This window comes from Vanellus vanellus, assembly GCF_965231255.1.
Source record: "Vanellus vanellus genome assembly, chromosome: 1".
Taxonomy (NCBI): Eukaryota; Metazoa; Chordata; class Aves; order Charadriiformes; family Charadriidae; genus Vanellus; species Vanellus vanellus.
Genome location: NC_138905.1, coordinates 89,379,958 through 89,401,589, shown reverse-complemented (window position 1 = coordinate 89,401,589; position 21,632 = coordinate 89,379,958). Strand labels below are relative to the sequence as shown.

The 21,632-nt window shown below is 44.1% G+C and overlaps 1 protein-coding gene across 1 annotated transcript in view; it reads right to left on the bottom strand.

The window, feature by feature from the left end:
- TBX15 (T-box transcription factor 15) overlaps positions 1-21,632 on the bottom strand; it is a 99,772-nt gene that overhangs the window by 11,886 nt on the left and 66,254 nt on the right. The window contains exons 3-7 of the mRNA XM_082498522.1: positions 18,427-18,528; positions 16,592-16,763; positions 16,055-16,222; positions 12,598-12,662; positions 5,083-5,180 (exon numbers count right to left, since the gene is read on the bottom strand). Of these exons, the coding sequence (XP_082354648.1) occupies positions 5,083-5,180; positions 12,598-12,662; positions 16,055-16,222; positions 16,592-16,763; positions 18,427-18,528 (605 nt within the window). The remainder of the gene's footprint in view (positions 1-5,082; positions 5,181-12,597; positions 12,663-16,054; positions 16,223-16,591; positions 16,764-18,426; positions 18,529-21,632) is intronic.

Sequence of the window (21,632 nt, the reverse complement as noted above, 5' to 3'; positions counted from 1 at the left end):
TATGCCCTGGCAAAACTTACAGTCACTGATAGCGATCTGCTCATCGCAATATCCTCTGGGAAACTGTATATCACATAGAAGCCAGCAATAGCTCTTTTTACTCTTGGAAAGTGACACAATCCAGAGGTACTGGAACTCTTATTTTCTTTTTCCCCTCTCTCTTCTTCTTTTTTTTTCATGCTCCCTGTTAAAATCAAGAAACTGAGCCACATATTTTTAATAATGAGAATCTGGATGAGGTTCAATCTAAATTTTGAAAATATATTCCAATTAAAGACTTTAATAGATTCTTGGCTTGCACCACATCTCATTTCCATGTGTATTCAATAATCCCAAGCCCCTTTTTTCCATAGTAATAAGTAAACTGCAAGAACGGGTGACATCATGCTCCAGAAGGTCTGCCTTTCCTGGACTGCCATTTTCTGAGCATTTCTTGCAAAGGTTTTGTTCAGGGAGGACTTTTTTTTCCAAACTGGCTGCAGATCTGCTGTGATTGTGTCAAACATGGTGATTGCCCTCGTAAAGCTGCAATGGCTTTTGGACTACATGCTCCAAAAGAGAGGTTTTGTTCTCAGGCCAGAGGGTTTCACTGACAGAAACAGCATGTTCTTCTTCTTGGTAGGACTATGGTCGCTATTGGTGACGACTGAGGTCACAGACCTGCAGAGACTTACTGATGTGCTTTGCTTCAATGGCAACACATGCAAATAAAGCTCACGGGCCGCTAGAGTCAGCCGCACGAGGCATCTGTGTGACTGGTTGTGATATCAGGCTCTCAGTTTGTGTGGCAGCTGAAACCTATCATTCTGTAGATTAGAAAGTTATTTAATCCCTGCATGAAACAGCTGCATCCAGTGCGCTGAGTATCGATTCGGTGTGTCACTGTGGCCCTTGCTCAACATACAACTTGGGCCAAACAAATGAGCAAAGCACTAGGATGTATGTTGAACGGCAGAAAGGATAATGTGGAAAAAATTATAATACCTTTAGATAATTGTATCATGTGGATGCATCTGGAATGCTCTGTGCAGACTTGTTTTTTAAAGAAACGATTTAGGACCTGGAAAACTTCCCACTTGAAATTAAATGACTGGTGCTATTCACTGTGAGAAGAACAGGAGGAGGACATAAAAACCTGTAAAACAATTAAATGTATGAAGAAGGTGGATGAGGGGGAACTTCTGTTCTCCTTTTCTCTTAGCATCCCACAAAAAGGGATGAACATTCAGTTAGAGTAGAAAAATCAGAGATACTTGAATGTTCCACACAGTTGTGTCATAAAAACATGGAAATTGCAGTCACGAGAGTCTACTGAAGATGGTGGACACAAAGCTACCACATATTCTTGTCCCTGCAAAATAGTATAGGCTGTAAAGATTCGCTACTTGATCTTCTTTTTGATTAACTATGCAAAAAATTCTCAGGCATCTTCTGCATCCAACAAGTAATTCTACTTTTTTTTTTTCCCTGAATCCTCTTCAATCTCTTTCCACCCTTTAAAAATACATACAGTAGAAGACTATATTGTAACGTCGCAGCTAGGAAATTGTTTCCCTGCTTCTCACCCCTATTTTTTTTCTATACCAAAGATCATGTCCCTTTTTATCATGGCATTACATACACTGTCCCTTGCCTGTGCAGTTGCTTATCCCCTGAGACCTCCAAATTCTTGACGGTGCCAGCACTTTCCAGCACACTCAGTGGGTACGTATGTCCTACATTTTGTTTCTAGACACATGATATTGTATCTGGCTGAACTAAAAGCGATGCTTTGTTTGAACGCGTGCAAGTTACCAAGCAATCTCTATTGCCCTTCATACCTTCGTCCTCATCATTACTGACCACTTTGCAGTCTTAATGAGATTTGTACCTTTTAGCAACTGCAGTCTTTCATTTAGTTCTGGACAAGTTAGTACTGGAACCAGTCTCTGCAGAGCAACACTAGGACTGTCCTCACCTGATGCTGTATTCACAGTTATCACGTCAGCTTTGAGATCAGTCAGCTACTCATTTCTCAATACACACTAATGCTAACTTTTCCAAGCTGGCACACGTGGCAATAAGTTACACACTCTCCAAAAATCCATCACACCTACACAGTTATTTCCATCAGTCAAACCTCTAACCTAACCAAATAATTCAGTTGGATTTGTTTGACAAAACTATCTTGAAAAAGGCAGATAACACTTTTATTTCATAAAAATTTACCAAGTGACAAAAGAAAAGCTAAGAATCCATAGCAATCCATAGCACAGAAAAATCTATTTGGAAAGCAGGAAAGGCACCATATTTACGCAGCTGAAGTCCCAAGCTTCTGGCCCAGAAAGCATTATTTTTTCTTACTGCAGTAAGGGGGACTCTTGTCTAGAAAACCAAGGCTGAATTACACAGTTCCTACAGGGGATCTGTTGTGGCACTTTGCTAGACTGCATATAACTTGAGCCTATTGCTTTTTTCCTACCCACCACAGGCAGCATCTTATTTCAAGGCCATTATGTAGCCTCTCTCTCCTCACCAGGCTGAACAACCATAACTGGCTCCTCATCAATGATATTTCATCTTAGGCATGTGGCAACTTTTGCTGCTCTCATCTTGTCTCTCTGCAGTAAGTATGCACTCCTCCTAAGCTGCAGTGGACACATCCAGTCCCAAAAGTCTCCTGTAGCCCCAGTGCAGTTTCCCAACTAAAAATTCAAGGGATAAAATGGAGGCTTGCGATTCCTCAAATGTTTATTCAGTGATGCCGCATATTCACCCAGCTTTGGAGACAACAGCATGATCTAGAATTAAAGTGTCTGTTTATTAAAATAACACCCTGAAAACTTCTAATTCATAAGTATGCAAGGGTATGAGAAAACAGCATGCAGCTCAGAGCGCTGAAGCTTCAAGTGGGAGAGGAGTAAAGTCCCAGGCAAGGCACTTACATGAAAAGACTGACTAAGGCTCAGAGGATCTGAGGTGAGATAGCTTACGCTGAAGTCAGCTGTTAAACACCAGTGATTTACTCACCTGTTACACAGTTCATGTGCTTGAAAGCAAGGAGATGAAGAGGTATGGGCACTGTGCACCCTGGTCATCTTACATTTGGAGGGAAGAATCACATGTGCCTTAAAGCCACCTCAGCATCTCTCTTGCTCTTTCTGCCAGCAATTCCAAGGCCTCCAGACCAGCATATTTGTGCTAGCCCTCGGGGCCTGTCCCAGCAGCCAGAAATTAAAATAGAGTGTGTTTGTACCTTGGCCTTACACCTCTTGCTAAGACCAGGGGTCAGCTTGTTACAGCAACCACTGAAGGGGTGGGCACTGTGACGGAAGGAATATTTCTGATTCATTATCTTGAGACCATTTCACATGGCTAAATGCAGAGCTCGAGAGCACTGTTTTGGAGTGAGTTATTAAGTTTTAAGACCGACCTACGGACACAGCTTTAGTTAAGGGCTGCCCTAAGCCTAGTGGTCTGTGGCGCAGTGGTGGTCTGCACAGAGCCGGCTGGTCACAGGGTACTGGCTTGCTTCCTGGTTTTTCAGCTGCCAAACTATATTAAAACAAGCTAAAAATACATTAAATATTTTCCTTTCCTAATATTACCTTACCACGTAAGCAATAGCTGGATTTGCCCCTAGGATGTTATCTGATAACCAATGGGAGGGGAAGGGAGGGGAGGTGTGGGAGCCCGAATAGGGGGTGAGACAGAGGAGGGAGGCTGCTTCAGCGACTGTGACCAGAAGGAAAGGCTGTTATGTTTCTATTTAGGTGGGTGATGAAAACGTTTCTGAATCCCTGCTTTAATCCATCTCTGACCACACACCCCACTGCAAACGCTCCTCGGCACAGGCCCCTGAGCTTGTGCAAAACCTCTCCTGCTCCACTCTGTGCTGTTTAAGACAGGTTGGGTGGTTATGCAAAGGCCACGCATGGGGAGTCTAACACAGCCAACAGGAGCGTGCTCTGTCCTCCTCTGGTGCTGTGCCATCAGGAAAATGATTTAGCAGGTGACCTGGGCTCTGGGGTGTTGCACGGGGAACTGGGGTGGGGGATGGATGACCAGAAGAGATTCCTGCTGTGGATCCCCTTCTGGGGGATACTGCCCCAGAGATGGGCAGCCCCTGCAGCCACTGCTGCCCCTCTCCTTCTGAAGGAAACCATGCCATTCCCAGATGGATTAAAGGTCTAGAGAGAAGTTTTGGGGTGCTGTCAAGCTCAGGTGTGAGAGGCTGGAGAATCTGTTACACAGGGCACGCACAGGTTTTGATTGTTTAACCTCATAGGTGTCACATTTGAATGTAGTTTTGGATTGTTTCTTTTCTTGCATGTATATTGGAGTAAAAAAAGTTCCAGGTTGCCCTGATACCTCTATTCCCAGTGACCACTGTGTCTTTAACTAGAAATATCTGCGATGAAGTGAATGGGGAAGTCCTAGCCATGGAAAAAAAAAAAAAGTAACACAGCCCGAAACTAGAGATGAAAGCTCTACTTAACAAATGAGAGATGTAAAGGGCAGAAGCTATGAAAAGACACAGCATGAACAAGCGGAAAACACTTGGCCTACCCAACAATTCCTCCCAGACTTGTACTAATAGAAAGTCTCTCCAGCAAAGCCACCGAGTTTTGAGAGCGAGACAGTGTGATTTTAGGGGGAGGAACATTCTCCTAAGCTTCCAAGAGGACATACACCCCTTCCCCTTGTGTTTCCACACAAATGGCAAATGTTAACTGTAAACGGAGAACAATGCATCTGCTGGAGCGTTTCCTCAGTCCCTCTGTGCTCTCTTCACACTTAACTCATGCCACGTACTTGGGCTGGCTCGCCTAACCCCACGCTCCTTCCTGCTCCTCCTTCTAGCTCTAGCACTGGGGACACCAGGGAGATGAAGCAGCTCCATTGCTCCTCATAAGGCACAGCCTGTCCACTGTTTCCACCCATATTCTCTGTGCTCTGTGTCCTTTCACAGCAATCAAGAGCTCAACAGGGTGCGTGACATCCCCATCCCGGCTGCTGGACACACAGCAGAGCGCGTTGCTGCTCTTACACCCTCTTCCCCTGCTCTTTCTACAGCTCTTTGCATGCCCTTTGTATGCTCACCTTGCTGCTTCTGCATGGTAGTGAAGTCTTCGAAGGTGAGAGTGCGCACGGGGGGCCTCCAGAAGGCGTAGGTCTCCATAATGGCCTCCAGCCCCGTCCTGTGCAATGAAAATAAAGGAAGGAGAGAAGAAGAATGTCAGTCAGCTGGCAAGGGTGTCGGCACTGGGGAAAGAGAGCTCTGACCTTGCTTGACAGACTGCCAGCGGCCACCAAAAGGTCACCTTGGCATCTGTGAATTCCTCAAGTGAGCCTTCCCGCACAGGTGCTAACCACTAGAGTAAAATGAAATTTCCCCAGCCCAGGATTTCAAAAACTCCTAACAGTTTTCCAGCTCCTTTTACTTTTTTTAACAAGGATCCCAAACTTTCTGTCTGCTTTGGAGGGGACACATGACAAGCTCCTCAAGGCATGCTTGCAAGTGCATGCACTCCTTTGAAGTGTTATGGGAAGACATTCAGAAGGAAATCTCCTTGGTTTTGGACTTCAACTACAAATGCATAAGAGTTTTTTTATAAAAGATCAGCGGCATCTCTGCTTTTGGTTGCTAACTCACCACAAAGATAGCACCAAAGAGAAAAAGACAAAAATCAGGTAAGAAAATTTCCTCTTGAAGGGCTGGGGTCTCAGATTTGTTCTTATTTTCATCACAGAATGCTAGCTCTGCTGAAAGTCTCTAACTCCACAGGCTCAGTGAGGACACAGGTGCATCAGCAAAAGACCTCCATGTTCTTTACGAGGCAACCCCCCGGAGTTTCTTCCCAGGAAAGGCTCTCCTCTGCGGAAGCTGCACATTGCTCTGTTCCCCATTCCTCACCTTCCCCTGCCTCTTTTCCAGCAGTGGGTTATAGCCCCTGCACTAACAGAACAGGACTAGAGATGCTTTGTCAAATGTGAGAACATATCCCCTTTCAATGCAAAAGGCTCTAACATCCCCAGAGCCTCTCATCAGATGTTGAGCTGATACTGGAGCTGCCTTTTGCTTCTGAAAATGTCTTTCTGCACGTGCCTCTGCTCACTCAGTTAACTTTCCAAAGTCTCCCCGGAAGCTCGGATGCTTTAAATACATTGGAGTTGGCAAACCAAACTCTGTATTTTAAGAGGAGGTTTAGAAGAGAGGTTGTTGCATGGTGTTTATTAGCTGCTAAGCTGTTAGAAGTAGAAACAGAAGACATCTCTGCATAGCAGTCTCACACTAGTGCTGAGCACATTACAACAAAACTATTTGGTTAATACAGTGGCCTCTGCCAGCTCATGGAGCTCAGAGACAACAAGGCAGCGCAGAATGCGAACCCGTCTGCTAAGCCGGGCTCTGCGTGCAAAAGCAGCTCTTCGACGACCGGCACTACCCCCCGGATTGCCTCCACTCCCCGTGTGAGAAAGCCACACGTGTTCAGATTCCATTCGCTTCTCAACACACACACAGTCAGGAAGAGAACGGTACCTTTTTGCACCCTCGTGAAACGATCCCCAGCCCAAACACCCAGGGAGGACTTTCTGGTACCATGCACGCAGGGGGTTTAAAACACCCCGAGCAGGTTGCAATGCAGCAAGACCTGCTGTTGAAAGGCCCTGCCCTGACGATTAAAACCAAGTCATACATCCAGAAATGCAGACTGAAAGTTCCAGCTGTGCTGATCCAGCTGCTCTGCGTCTGCCACGAGGATTGTGCAGTTACGCAGGGAGGCCAGCTCACTAAAACCAGGGTTCACACAGTCTGGCTCAGTCATTAGATCCCCATGCACATGGCCCCACTCTGCACCAGCGTCTGACTTGATCTCATGACTCTTTTCCAGTAAAATCCAACCCCTAACAGGAGGTGGCCCAGAGAAACTGTAAAGGCAGGTTAAAGCTATTACCTCAGCTCAGCCTGATTCACAGCTCAAAGTGCCTAACTCTCTGCCTACCACTTTCCCCTGTATCAATACAGTTCTCACAAGTACCATATAATTTGTACTTCTAAAAGAAAAGGGAAAAAGAGAATAGTCGGGAGATAATAAAAAGAAGAAATAAAAGAGTAAACCAGGAATAATACATTGCTTTCAGGGGTTGGACTCCACTGTGCCTGAGAGCCCGCAGGGGGTAAACGGCAGCACTGAGTGCAAAGCTGCTCTATTCCTGCCCCGTATGCCAGGGAAAGGAGGGATGCCAGCAGGGACCCACCTCCTCCTGCTCCAGGGCAGCAGGTCTAGAACAGCCCCTTTACTGCAGACGCAGCTCCTGTCACCCTCCCCTTTCCACATTGCCACTGCTGGCAGCAGCACTGTGGCTCCACTGGATTCAGAGATTGCTGTGTAATGCTCTGGGCAACGCTGCAGCCACAGGTACCTGAGGAATGGATGCCAAACTCCACAGTTGGCTTAAAGCCACCTCTTTCACCTCTTTCCTCTTCCTGCTCCAAATAAGAGTCATTTACTCCCCCAGAGGTGGAAGTTGAACATGTTGAACATACATTATAAAACACCCTCCCTAAGTATGTGGGTGACAGAGCTCAAAGTTATGTCCAGTTCTCTTACACACAAATTTAGGTCCCTGTAGGTCCCCTAGATCATCCTTTCTTTCCTGGTTTGGGTGTTTTAGGTTTTTTTGTCTTTGTGCATAACAAATGTTGTGGGCGTTTCTAAAATAGTATCTAAGCAGAACACATCCTTAGTGAACTTTCAGAGTCTTCCACGCATCAGACAAGATCCATGAGATAGCAGCCTTTTATGCTAACCTGCTAGGCACCTATCACCCCATGTATGGAGTACTGCGGAAAAACAATGTGCAGCCACGCAAAAACAGCTTGGGTCAGAATGCACACCACATTTGTGTGACTGATTTTACAACTCTATCCCTAACCTTTCAATATATTTTTTTTTCTTCTTCCTGTTACGTACTGTTATTTTTGTAAAAAATATGGTGGGGTGAGGGGGTGGGAATCAAGAAACCCCATCGCTGCAACTCCAACAACCCTCTCTTGCATAGCAGTTTATGACATTAGTGTGGTACCCAGATATCCAGAGCCACATCACAGACCTCCACCACAGGAGAGAAAGGTAACGCTCTCCTAGTCAGCAGAAATACCGGAGGGCTATTCTGTGTGTGTTCCAGCCCCTAACAGGGAAAACAAACCCAACCTGGCCAATGAAGAGACGTTATGGGACAGCAATAAACGCTGACAAAAAAAAGATTTGTTTTCAGCATTTCTGAAATCTCAGCAACTTCTTTTGGGCTTTGGTGAGGGCTGCCGGTACCAAGTGTGCTGAACATGATCCATGTGGCATCCACTTTCTCTTCCAAAGAACTGCACTGAAAAAATGACTTCAAACTGTCTATCAGGCCATAAACCCTCCCCTCTCACACCATCTTTATGAAGGAAGTAAAAAAAGTATCAGAAGAGGACTCACTGCCAGCTTTATTTTAATAAGGTCAGTCCTTTAAAAGGTATCCAAAATTCGCTCTCTCTTTTTCATTCATTTTTTTATTTTTAGTGCTATAAAGTTTTAATAATAGGCAATAAACGAAACCGTTCCATTGTCTGAAAAATGAAAAAAGATGTACGAGCTATCTGTGCACCTCCGTAATCCATCCCATATGGCTGACCTTGCCATTCCCGCTGCACGCAGGATTCAGGTCATCGTTTCATTGTTCACCGGGGAAGCCAAACTATTGGCTCCAAGCACCCTCCTGGCTCTCTTACCCTAGACAAAAGCTCAAAGAGCATTTCCAACACAAACAACTTCTATCCACCTCATCTGCCCACATCTTAAAGGAAAGTGCTGTTGCCTGCCTTCAGCTTAGGGTTTTTTTCTTCCCTCACCCTGCTGAGTTTCCTGACTGTTGTCCCTTCTGGCTTCCTCCTGGATAAGGAGCTCCCCCAAGGACCCCACTGTCAAATGAACTTTACTCAGTCTCCAAAAAGAGGCTCTGTGGCATTAAACCTGCACCCTCGCTACCTAAACATGTGGCTAGCTGAGCTCCATATGTCAAAAACTCTCGTTCTCAATCTCTTGAAGTTCGGGAAAGCAATCAAGTAATACCTGCCTCGTACATACATGATGTAGGCGTCCTTTCACTACCAGGACCAGTGGTCTTGTTTCACTTTTACAGATGCTTCCTGCGCTTTTGCAGATAAAGCAAAGAGGGACCAAAAATCATGTAGAGGGAATCTCTAATAAGAGGGAACTAAGAATCGGCCTTCTAACACAGGCTAACTCCCTAACCCATCAAGGCTGATGGCTAGATTTCTGAACACCATTAGTTAACATGGTTCGAGTGCTCCAAGACTGCAAAACAACGTACAGCTGCTGAGCTGTTTGCATCCTTCCCACTGAAATACCTCACGGCTCCTTCTTCCAGGGCAAGGACTGAGGCAGTCAGTTGTGAAGGGAGACAACCATGTGAGCAACTGAAGGAGATCCAAGAAGGGATCCATGAAAAGATCGTTCCCTCAGATGGATACAGGCGGTTGCATAGTGGGGATGGGGTGTCCCTAGGGCAGGAGGATTTTAGCAGTCTCTTGTACGAATGAAGGCAGAGCACACTCATAAGGAAACATACGGGAAGATTGTGAGCTGTTGGAAGTGCAAGATTTAAAAGGGAAACTAGTTTTTTAAAAAACAGTCAACCCCGTAATTTCTGCAGCAGGCAACAACAGTGAAACAGTATCAGAATACGATATAACTGAAGGAAAAACATCCATCTCCATTTCACGGAAAAGCCTCAACACAAAGCAGAGAGGAAAAGTCCCAGGGAAGAAGTGGCCTAAGAGTTCCTCTTTTCCCACCACACTCTGTTTTTTCCAGTGTTTGGGATTTTTTCTCCATCATTTGCTGGTAAACTCTAACCACGGCTCTGATTCAGTATCCCGATGTTGCTAGGATACGATGCCCTGGAGCTGCCTCAAGACGTTTTGTGGTCCCTGTGGCTGACACACTACATTTTTTTTTCTTTTAAGACCTTATACAGAAAACCTTGGACATATACTACACTTGCCTGCTTCACAAACGGCCCCTTTTCCAAATTACTCTATTTCTTTTTCAAAGGAGGCCTACATTTTCAGTGGGACATTCTCCAGCTATAGCTTGAGGCACCGTAGCTGACCAAAGTTGTTGTGGGGATGTGGGAAGCTACAGAGCATCACAATCATCACTCCAGTCGACCAGTAACCCTGATGAGATTAGAAAGTCACAAGGGGAAGAGGAGCCACCCAGCACAGTTAAGTGCCATTTGGAGAGTCCTTTCCACGCACAGCTTGGACCTTAATGCTTTTCTCTTCTCCCCTCCTGTGTGTCCATCTATGTATGTGTCCTCTTTAAAGGGAGCAGCTGAGCGCCAGTGTCCTCCGCTATTTGACGATAGTGGTGCAACCTTAGCCAGACCACTGCTTGTGAGGCAGGCGCCTGACTGCTATATACGCTTGCAAATACCTTTGCCTGTTTTTTCTTCCTAAGGCCTCAGGCTGCTCTCTTTGATGTGTAATACCTTAAAGATTTTAATTCCTCTTTACATCAGCAGAGAGCCTTACTGAGCCCTCCCCACAGCTGCAGCCATGTAGCAATTTCCTGCCCTTTCTTAAATCAATGAGCCACAAAGATCAGTAATTCCCAACCTTTTCAGGAAACTGTCCAAATTCACTGGGCTAGGACCTTATTAATGCCTTCCACGTTAATCTCGCCCACCATGTACCTGGAACTGCATCAATCCCTCTTCTAAGCCCAGCCTCCCGTGCAGCTGTATCTCCGCACACAGGGAAGACCTTGTCCTCGGGGCACGCGCTACTTCCCCCACGCAGGAGAGGAGAACAGAGTAAAAGTCACATATGCCTCAAGTACCAGAACTAATGCTCACGGCGGGAATTAAATAAGGGTGGTAACATCTTTTCACATAGCTACATTTAGATGAGAACAGAGGAGCCGAGCAAGGAAGCCACCAGGTCAGTAAGATGTCTTCTTCGTGATCCCGGAGAGTGTAGCGCTTACACGGGTGATGGGAAACGCGGGGCAGTTGCCCATTCACTGAACGCTTCCCATACCAAACCATGAATGAGGCAGCGGTTCTGGTGAACACACACACGAGGAGCATGCAAGTAAAAACGGAATTACAGTGCCCTTGGGGACAGCAAATAAGGGCATGCACACAACCTCCGCTCCGGTCCGCACACACAGAGCCTTGCTTTACAGTCCTAGGGTTCTTGTAACGTGGTCATATATGCCTAATTCTATAACTAATTTAATGTTTAAAGCCTTTGTCATGCTGATTTAAAGGATACCCATGTATCCTTTTATTTACCACATAAAAAGTTGAAACTTTTTCTTTGGACTTTCTTATTCTTTTTTGATCTCTGTAATGTCTGTTATGAATACAAAAGTTCTTTTGATTAAAGTTCCTGTTTTATTATTGTGTTGTTAAAATATAGCATATTCTAAATAATGTTTAAGGTGTTCTACTTATGATTTCATAAAAATCCTGACAAAATTCAGTGACACAATCAAAGTGAAAGAATTTGATATCACTGGAGAAAAGCTGAAATTATTTGAAACTAGAATATTTTGTACTTTTATCCTGCAAACTTATCGAAACTCAATTTTTCTTCTAATGTAAAGCAAACATTTGTGAGTTTTGGAACCTTCTGTGAAAATTAAAATTAAAAGATGCCCTTCAGGCAGCTCTACATATAATAACAACCAAAAGCGTCCAGGCCCCCTGTCCTACAGCTTTAATTGTTTTGCAGTGTTAGACTGTGACCTATTTGTCTGTTTTGCAATCTGCAATCCTCCATTTTTCTATCTCTGTTCTTCAATTTAGTAAGAATTTTTTTTATTTTTTTTTTTTAGAAACTCTACACTATCTTTACAAGTTTATTTATTTTACCTAATTCTTTGGATATCATGGCACCATATCAGTAATAGGTGAACAGTTTACTAATAACTTATCAGAGATGCTAAAGATTGTTTTAATTGTGTTACTCAACAACGAAAGCTCAGAGGAACATGAAAATAACAGAAATGAGCATAAATAAATTAATTATCCAGCAGGAAAAAAAAAAAAAACAATAGCAAAACATACATACAGAAGAAAGCAACCTTCTAAGTAGCGGTAACGGATGGGGTACTAAGGTAGCAGTGAACAGGAAATTAAACATACGACAGCAAAAAAATACAGTCACAGAAAAAACGCTGTCAAGCAGGAAAGCAATAAGCTGTCTCTACAGATACGTTGTCTAAGAATATCTAAAACCCTCTCTCACAGTTTGGGACTGCAGGATCCAGGCAGAGACAGGAGCAGCACTGGAGGAGACTTCTGAAAAGAAACGGGGTCAGTCTATATCTGGCTAACCTGGAAAGGTTATACATTGGATCCGTTTAGGCAAAGTAAAACAGTCCTTCTGATTCCTCTAAGACTAGTCTACAGCAAACTTCTGTAAAAATTGATTAAGATCACAAAACGCCTTCCTCAGCCTTAGACACGTCCTCTGCACTCATCATGGGAAAGAGAGAAGACATCAGTGAGGAAACACAAACAAGTTCCTGTTACCTGTTTCTCCCAGAATCTCTGAAACCTTTAGCGAAGGGGTTTCTGTCAATTTTTAATCTGGTGATCTACAAAGGAAGAAAAAAAGAATTAGTTGATGTCTCCAAATTTTTTTTTCTTTCAACAAATGAAAATTACTGATGATTACCACTCTTACCCAAACCACCTGTACGATGACCTTTCATACTTATTTCCCCAGACTTATATTACATTTGCCCTTCCGTTGTCCATGAACTGATTATCTGCTTTGCAAATGAACAGTGCCAGAGGCAGAAACCCGGCAGCACTGGGGAACCTGGCACAGCGCTGGGGCTGAGAAGCTGTTCCCAAAGCAGAAGCACGGCTTGGACCTAAGCGCAAAACCCTGGGAGCTGTAACTCATCAATGGTCGTGTGGTTCAGGAAGCGGGCATACTGCTCAGGTTGGTCTGGTATCTGCGTTGTCCCAGTCTCAACACTCTAGATATCCAGCAGCTGGACAGCCGGATGCACTCGTGGACCTTCAAACAATGCTAAGGAGAAAAGGCCAAGCAAAGTACAGGCTACAGTCTCCAAAGACGGCAGCTGCCCACCCGGTTACGTGCACAAGGTGCTGCTGTTCTGGTCAGCATCTGGGTGGCCCTTCAAGGGTTTTCTGGTCTGGAAACCTTCCCCCTCTAAACAATGAAGACGACAGCTGGACCAAATCCTTTGGGGGAATCTTCCTTCCTACTTTATTTTTAGGCATGAATTCCATGTTGGTAAATACGGAAAACAATATAGGGATTTTGACCTTGCAGCCCGTGGTATCGTACTCCCTGTCGGCTATTCCCCAGCCTGGAGCTTCCCTCTGCCAACCTCATCTTGTCCCAGAGACCCTCTCTCTGGAGTGAAAAGGGAGCGAGATCTCCAGATCCTATCAAATTTGAGGTGGTTTTGCTGAAACTGCTCAAAAGGGACTAGTTTAATACAGACGGATCTGAAGCGGATTTGCAGGTGTTTTGCTTCTGTCAGAACCAAGCCCTTACTCTGGATATTAACCTCAGATCTGGAATGCAGCTCCTATTTTTGCAGAAGCTTAATTTGTGAACTTAATTTCCGCTAGCCTGACTTTGCAGCTGTCCTGGGACTTGTGTGGACAGAGACAGATATGTTCTGTGGAGGATGGAATTACAGCAGAGGGAATCCCTGTGGTGGATTTGCTAACATTTTACAATTATTTCCAGAGACCTTTCTCCCAGTAAGGCAAAGCTTTACAGCCACTGGAGGGCATGCAGGCAGATTCAGGGGATTTAGACTTATTTTTAATGATAAGGTTTCTCCAACGCACTTGAATCTCCTTTACTGGTATCATAAAAGATATGATTGTTTTGGACAAAAACCCCAAATGTTTGGAATTCAGAGACAGGAAGAAATTTCAGTGCTTCTTTACAGTGAGGTGGCTTTCAGTGCCAGTGCCTGACAGAGATCCCTCCCTTAGCACCTCCCTTACCCGTGTAATTGTGTCTTATAGGTCCGGTCTTTAGGAAAGAATGACAGACTTATTGTCTCTCGTTTCTTCGCCTTTCTCTGTCCTCTTTCCATGTCTGGTCTACAGTTAAAAGTTTGTGTGCATGTATTTGGGACCGGGGGCGTGGGGGGGTGGGAAGGGTGTCAGGAAATTTCCAGTGCTGCAATGATGGCAAACCCAACGTTGTGTTGCAATATTTTTTTCTGCTGGAATAGTTGATTCGTTTTGGATCCTAACCTAAGTCAATTCAAGGGGACCAGAGTAAGAAAAAGTTAGGAGTGGGTATCCAGAAGCGGCCACGGGAGTACCATCAGCACGTGTGCTCTCTCTTATATGTTGCAAAATAAAAATTCTATAATGATTCACTAAATTGTTACAATTCACAATTGTTACAAATTGGCTAAATATTGCAATCTGCCCTAAACTGATCTGACATGGGCCTGTCCCTCAGTGTAACAATACTAAATATAATGATGTCCACTGAGTTCATGAAGTTATTCTCCAGGAGCACAGATGTTGTCTTGGAGAAATAATTACCTCGGCATTTCCAATTCAAGACTCCTCTGCAATTTGTGGCAGAAAATTGTGTAACCCATTTTCCTAACAGGCTTGATAACAGATTCTTTTTCTTCCAAGCCAGTTTTAGCTTTACTCATTCTTGCTTATGACGGTACCTCTCTGGGTGGACATATTATTAACACAACAAAAAACTTCACCAACTGAGATTCTGTTTCACATGGCTGGGAAAAAGTAAAGTTACATGGCCCTTTTAATGCCGTCATAGCCCCCACCCCAGTAAGGAGAAGAATGGCAGGAAAGGGAGATGGGATGTGCACAGCGCCTCTCACCTGAGAATAAAATAGGGAGTATGTGTACATGAACAAGGGAAGAGCAGCACAGTGAGCCCAAAACATGACAGAGGTGGTGTGAAGGCTAATGGGAATCCCAAAGGATTCTGGCAGATGAGCAATATATAAGGAGACTACACAGGCAATGGGTGGAGCTCTCAATAACAAGGAGCTCTCAGTGTGTGCAATGAACACGCCTGCAGAATTGATGAAGCTGGCCACCTCCTCCTCAAAGAGCAGGACACCAGATTTCGCTGGCCACTGAAGGGGAAGGGGGAGCAAACGTGTGTAATCCACAGCAAGGCCTTTCCAAAACTAGCAATTAATTTCCTCTCAACGATATCATATCTTCAGGGAAAATAGGGATAGACAGGGAATTCTGGAATCAAACACTAGCGTGGACTGAGATTACACTTCATAGTGCCATGAAGTCTAGTTTAAGAAAAAGGGCAGATCAGTAACAAAGCTCAGCAGCCAAGGCCTCTGCAGATAGGATCCCACTGTGGCAACATCTTTTCCTTATGATATCTGGAGTCAATAGTAACACTCTCCACTGGGGGCTGTGCAAGATCTGAATCAAACGTGAATTATGCATGAGAATTTTAGTTCATATGCAGTACATGGACTGCTGCTGCTTATGTTCAAAGGCTTCTTTTGTCAGCAAACTGATGAGATTCCTCTTCTCTAAAACTTTTTCCTTCATTTCAGCAGTGAAAAAAGTTCCTACGTGTTTTCTCTGTGAGATAACAAATCTGGACTAGTTGTACTGCCTTAAAAATACAGTGGGGACAGGACACTGTAGTTTGTACCAGAGGCAGCAAGGAAAAGTGACAACAATACATCTCTTCATGGTTGATGTCACCTACTTACTTTATAGTAAAAAGTGCAGGCACCTTTTCCGCAAGATGGTTTTCTGGCTAGATACCTCGTGTCTACACACTACCCCATAGCAGGCATTTTCTTTTTGTGCAGAAAAAAAAAAACAAAAACCACAGTGAGCCTGTAAAGTGTGCACTCTTCTTGAGCTACGTTTCTTAGAGAAGTTAATGTCTCAAACACAAAGAGCACACTGATATTTTTATGAACACCCAACATTAAAGGAGTCTGAAGACACACGGGTTTACCTGTTGATTTTGGTAGGCTGTCACTGTGGTGAAGACAGTCTCAGGGAAGTTGAAGGTTTTCACCCCATCTCCTGAAGGAACTGGCTTTGTAGGAGAAAGATCACTGCTGAAATCCTTGCGGATGACATGAACACGAGGCTGGTACTTATGCATTGAATGTAAGATTATCTGAAGAGAAAACAAAAGCAGAAGGAAAAGTTGGGGTTTCTTTCCAAATATTTTATGCTATATCCAGATGCACAAGGAAGCGGGGATGGAGTAAGAGCTACCATGAAGAAAATTACCCTTTTCTTACAAGTACGTATGAGATGAAGTTTGTGCTATGTACAGGGATAAAGGGGCTTTACTGCTTTATAGGGTCAGGCAACATTTTGAAGAAAAGCACCAAAGTAGGGAAAAAAGCTCCATAACTCTAGAAGTGGCTACAAGCATGCGTGCCCAGCGGGACACAGGAGCATTGCAGCAGCAGCACCACCCCTTCAAGTCTGAGAGGAGCGAGGCTGAAGCAGCAGGCACCACAATCAGCTTCTAACTTACATGGCCTTGATCATCAAGCTCGTTGTTGGTCAGCTTGAGCTTGTCAAAGCTGACCACCTGCCTCATCCAGGTGTCTCCAGAAGCCAACGAGTCGGGGTGGATGTAAACCCTCGGGGGCACTGGGGAGTCAGCATTGCCAGCCACCATCCACTTGGAGCTGTGATACACATACCTGAAAGAGGAAGGGGAGATGGCTAAGGGAAGTTGTCACTCACCTGAGGAACATTTCCAGGGCTCCCCCTCCCCTGCCACCCTACCGCATGCACTCCAAGCTTTTCATTTGCAGTCAGGGGAGAATGTGCTTTATTGCAACCTCCTACCTTCTAAATGAAAGCCAGATTACCCCTGAGCCACTTGTTCAGACTTGATTCCTTATTAAAACCACCTTTGCAGTTATTTTCCCCGTAAAACTCCGCCACATGTGCCTTCTCAACTCCTTAACTCTCTCTGAGCCAGAGTAAGAGGCTAGAAAATATTGGTAAACAAAGCCCTTTCTGAAAATATTAATAAATGCCCTGTAATTTCTGGAAATCTGCACTGGCTGCCATGCCAGACTGTGCAAAACACATGTGTCTTCATTCGGAAAGGGCAAAATCCAGTGGATACCACGAGAACAACTGATAAAACTGAATTCTGGTTTGAAATGTTGCAAAATAGGAAATTCCACATAGTATAATAAATGTTGGGATTAGAGGAAAAAATAACTTCCTTGTTCCTGGTGTCTTGCGATCTTTTGTGTTCCTGACTGAGCTATCCTATATATGCCATAAATTTCTCTACCACAGCTTTGCCTAGACACTACTTCTCTTTCTGTCCTGTGGCTCCTTCAGCCTAAGGCATTTCACAAAGAGTCCTGCTAACACTCAAGGACTCAAATGCAAAAAAAAAAAAAAAAAAAAAAAATCTGTTCCTTTTGCTGCTGGTTTGTTCTATGTGGCTGCACAAACTAACAAGAACAGAAACAAAGTGTAAGGCAATGTGTTTATTTTTGACATTAATGCTATCAGAACCAAAGAAAGGGGCAAAACATCTAGCTGAGTGTCACAAACTACCATGATGCTTCCCAGGAAAAACATTTTCCTGAGAAACATTCTGCACAATCTGAGAGCAAAAATGTAATATTTGGCTTTTAAAGCAGAGGATCAATTCTTGAATCTTGAAATGTGGTGTGATCAAAACTATTTGGGGAAAAGACTTGCTCTCAGAGAATGAGTAGAGATCAATCACCTCCCTCTGGATAGTTTTCTGGGTTGCAGAGGACCGTGAGTTTTCCACAGTACTTTTTAGGATTGGGAGCACATTAATACCAGAGAAATCTCTTCTTCCTGTCTTTCAGCTCAGTGGTGGAGATTCACCAGAGGGTTTCTCAATGTCCTTATACTGTAGGTCAGGGCCCAAATTCCTTGTGGCTGCTGTGCTGGACAGTGAATGCTTTTACAACAAAAATCACCCAATTCAGTTCAGGCCAGACCTGAGCTGCCACTTGCCCGTTCCTTTCTTGCTGAAGTAGTTCTAGAGGCTCCAGACTCCCTGTTGATAACTCTGTTCCCTCAGTCATTGCTAATTACGTCAATTGTGAAATACATAGTAGGGATCTCCCCAATTAAAAGCTGCTATTTGAAAAGAGCAAGATTTCAATCCAAAAGTGCAAGAGAGAATATTAAACCTCTGGGTTTGTGTCTCACGATTCTGGTCAAATCAGCTATATCGGTGTAAATCAACATGGTCTCCTCCAGCATACCTTTGCAATGCTGTATAATGGCACGTGTCTTTCCGAGGCTTTCACTGACACTAAGTTATCACAGTGTTCCTAAATCTGCACCTAAAAAGCTTACCTGTATCTCTTGTTATCCACAGGCACAATGTCCATGGCAATATAATACTGCTGGTGGGGATCCAAGCCTGTAATTTTCACTCTCATGGCTGGAAACATTCTCCTAGGAAAGGAAGAGTATAAATAAGGAAGAAAATGGTGATTAGGATAGATGAAGGGGCTCCCTTAGACCCCTCTCCGACACCAGGAGCACGCTACTTTACACAGCCCAGTTCTTGGTATGACTCCTCTGGGCTTGGTATGAGTAGCAAAGACTGTGGTTTGAATCTTGATTTTTTTCCACTTAAGAAAAGGGGTAGCAGGATAACCTGCTAACGTGGGTAATGATAAAACACTCCCTGAGGAGCGGCCTGTCTCTTCCCAGCTCCTAGTAGACAGTTCTGTTATGGTCCACGCAAATTGTCCTCTCTATGCATTTCAGTACACAGATGGGCAGTGTACCCTCTTCCAGATGTTTTTCCCATTGGTCATCCATCTAGAATTATTCACTCATATCACATTAATTGAAGGATCACTTTAGTTCTCTTTTTTGAGAAAATCACATGTGATAGTACTGAAGTAATATTTAAAGATGATCCATTATTCTGAAGATCCTCTTGCTCTTATGTTTATAGCTATTTAAGAAAGAATGTCCCTCAAATTAATCTGCATATTAGGCATATGTTTCACATTTAACAGAAACACTGGCATTAACATCATGGTTCCCATGAAGTCTAGGTAGTGCTTTGTGCAATCTTTTTAATAAGTGTTGTTTTTTCTATCCCATATGATCCAGATATGTCTCAAGCATTTTCTCCCGATAGGCAAGTTATGAAACTCTACACCAGCAAGAATCGATTCCCACCCGTTCTTTTCTTGTCTGAGCACAAGCTTAGCTCTGCTGTGCACTAGTGACTGTTTTGGAGGTGTTTGTAGCTAGACAATTATTTCAGAGAGAACAGCTCAGAAAAATTTTAACCTCAAAACATGTCGGTGCGAATGTGGCTATGACGTAACTTCTCCTTTTTAAAATATTTGTTGTTGCCAGTAGTCCAGTTGCTATTCCACATTTCCCTCAAACAGCATGCTGGGTGAGTTGTTTGTGCCATATTATATTTGCAACTAACGTGGTATTTTAACGTCTTCTTAAAATCTGAGGAGCAGAACTGGGTGAAGTGCAAAAGGAAACGAGCAGCAGAGCAGAGCACTGAAAGAAATCCTGCTTCACTGACTGTTAACTCAAAACTGAGCTCTACTTGAGTGGCTTCTCAGCCCTGGTCGGAGAAAACCTCAAGCTGAGGTCCTACAGGATGGTGTTACTCAGTTGCATGACTTCTGCCTGGAAGATAGAGAGCTTTGGTAGGAGAAACTATGAAAGTACTGGGTGCTGATACGAAATTACATCCTGCTTCTCTGATAAGTAGATGTCTCCTTATGGAGTGAGGGGACTTTGGATGGAAGGAGCATACTAAAAGGGAATTTAAAACCATTTAAAATCACAATGCCAAAATTGTGGAAAAGTATACAAGACATATTTATCCACCATTTCTGGGGGCCATCCCCAGAAAACATTGTAACGCTTTCCTTTCTATTTAATGAGGAGTAGTGAAATGTCAAAGAAGATTTATGTCTCCTCCCAGCATTTCTGTTTCTCAAAGTATTACCAGTGGACACAGCCTGAAGGAGGAAGAAAAGAGGAAAGTTTATGTCGACATCTCCAAACATGTCTCAAAAAATTTGCACTGAAAGGACGAGACCATGAGAAGCTATTTTATTCTTCCCCATCCAAGGCCACGTATATCCACTCGCAGAAGAGAGTGGGAAGGAGGAGGCTGGTGCTCAGCCTTCGCCCTACCCGCAGTCCTTCCATTTCAGGCCATTGGGAAGGAAAGTTCTGGCCTATTAGTAACTGAATCTGCTTTGGAAAAGGGCATTTATTGCGGGGTGGGGGGGGGGCACCACCCCACAGCTGCCAGAGCACAGCTAACCAGAGTTACGAGAGACATAAAACTGACAGAAAAATTGTCTGCAGAAACCCTTCAAGAACAGAGCAGATTTGTGCAACTGATGGTGTGAGTTTGCTAGTTGAATGATTTGGGAGGGGAGAAGGAAAAATGGATTAGTCTTCGGTGGCTTGAGGGCATTACCTTGTTTCTACCACAATGGCTCGTTAAATGCGCCAAGCCAAATGGGTACGGGATGTGGCATTTTACAACCCAGCTCTCCTTAATTGGAGAGAGGTGTCTTGGGAGCAGCTTAAGAGGTAGGGCCACGTTTCAGAGGGTTGATGAGAAACCCAGGATTAAATCAGAGTCTCTTTGGGTCTAAGTCTGCGCACTGTATTGGGAAAACTGAATGCTGTGTGTTCCAAGAAGCTCTCTCCAAATCTGCAGCCCGGTGTAAAGTTGCAGTATAGCCTGTGGGGTTGTTTGCTTATGAAATACATTGTAAAAGATTACCGCAGACCATTCAGCAGGCTTAGAGGCTAATCTCTAAAATGATGAGAGAGGGTTCCTCTGATCCCACTGCTTTCTCTAAGGTTTAAGTGTACTTTTAAAGTTTTGTAAATTATTGCTGTTTTTCTTTTTCTGTGGGTGTAAAAGTAACTCAAGTTTCTTTGCCATAAGGATGTGGCCTGGAACTGTCACAGCAGGTCTCCAGCAGCACCGCTGCGCAGAAAGGGGAAAATGGAAAAGGCAGAGGCAAACAGTGGTGACTTCGGGAGGTACCCAGGTGTAATCCCGGCTAAGTCCCTGCGCCCTCTGTTTCCTCTTGGCTGACTCTTTGCTCCCCCAGAGGCACCAACCCTATAGAAAACAGAAAGCTCAAATGTCTGGAAGGAACTCAGGCCATTTGAAAATGGCTGTATTAATAAACAGTCAAGAGCCTTTCATCTAGAAAGATATCAGTTAGCTTTATAGTCAACAGCTACAGACATGAAGGCCGTCTGTTTTCATAGGGAACACGTGACGACATCTGATATATTTTAGGAGGAGGTTTTATATCAGCAGCAGTTTGGGATGATCAAGTTATTTATATGTGAGTTTTACCACTCAGCAGGAAAACAGTCTTCCTCAACTTAGACTGTGCACTTACACACAGTACACTTTTACAGGAAATATGATGTGATATGAAATAAGTTATCACAATTATTTTAGGACTACTTAGAAGTGTTTTGCAAAGCATTTTTGTAACAACCATGTGCCTCAGTCTTCTCAATTGCTGGCT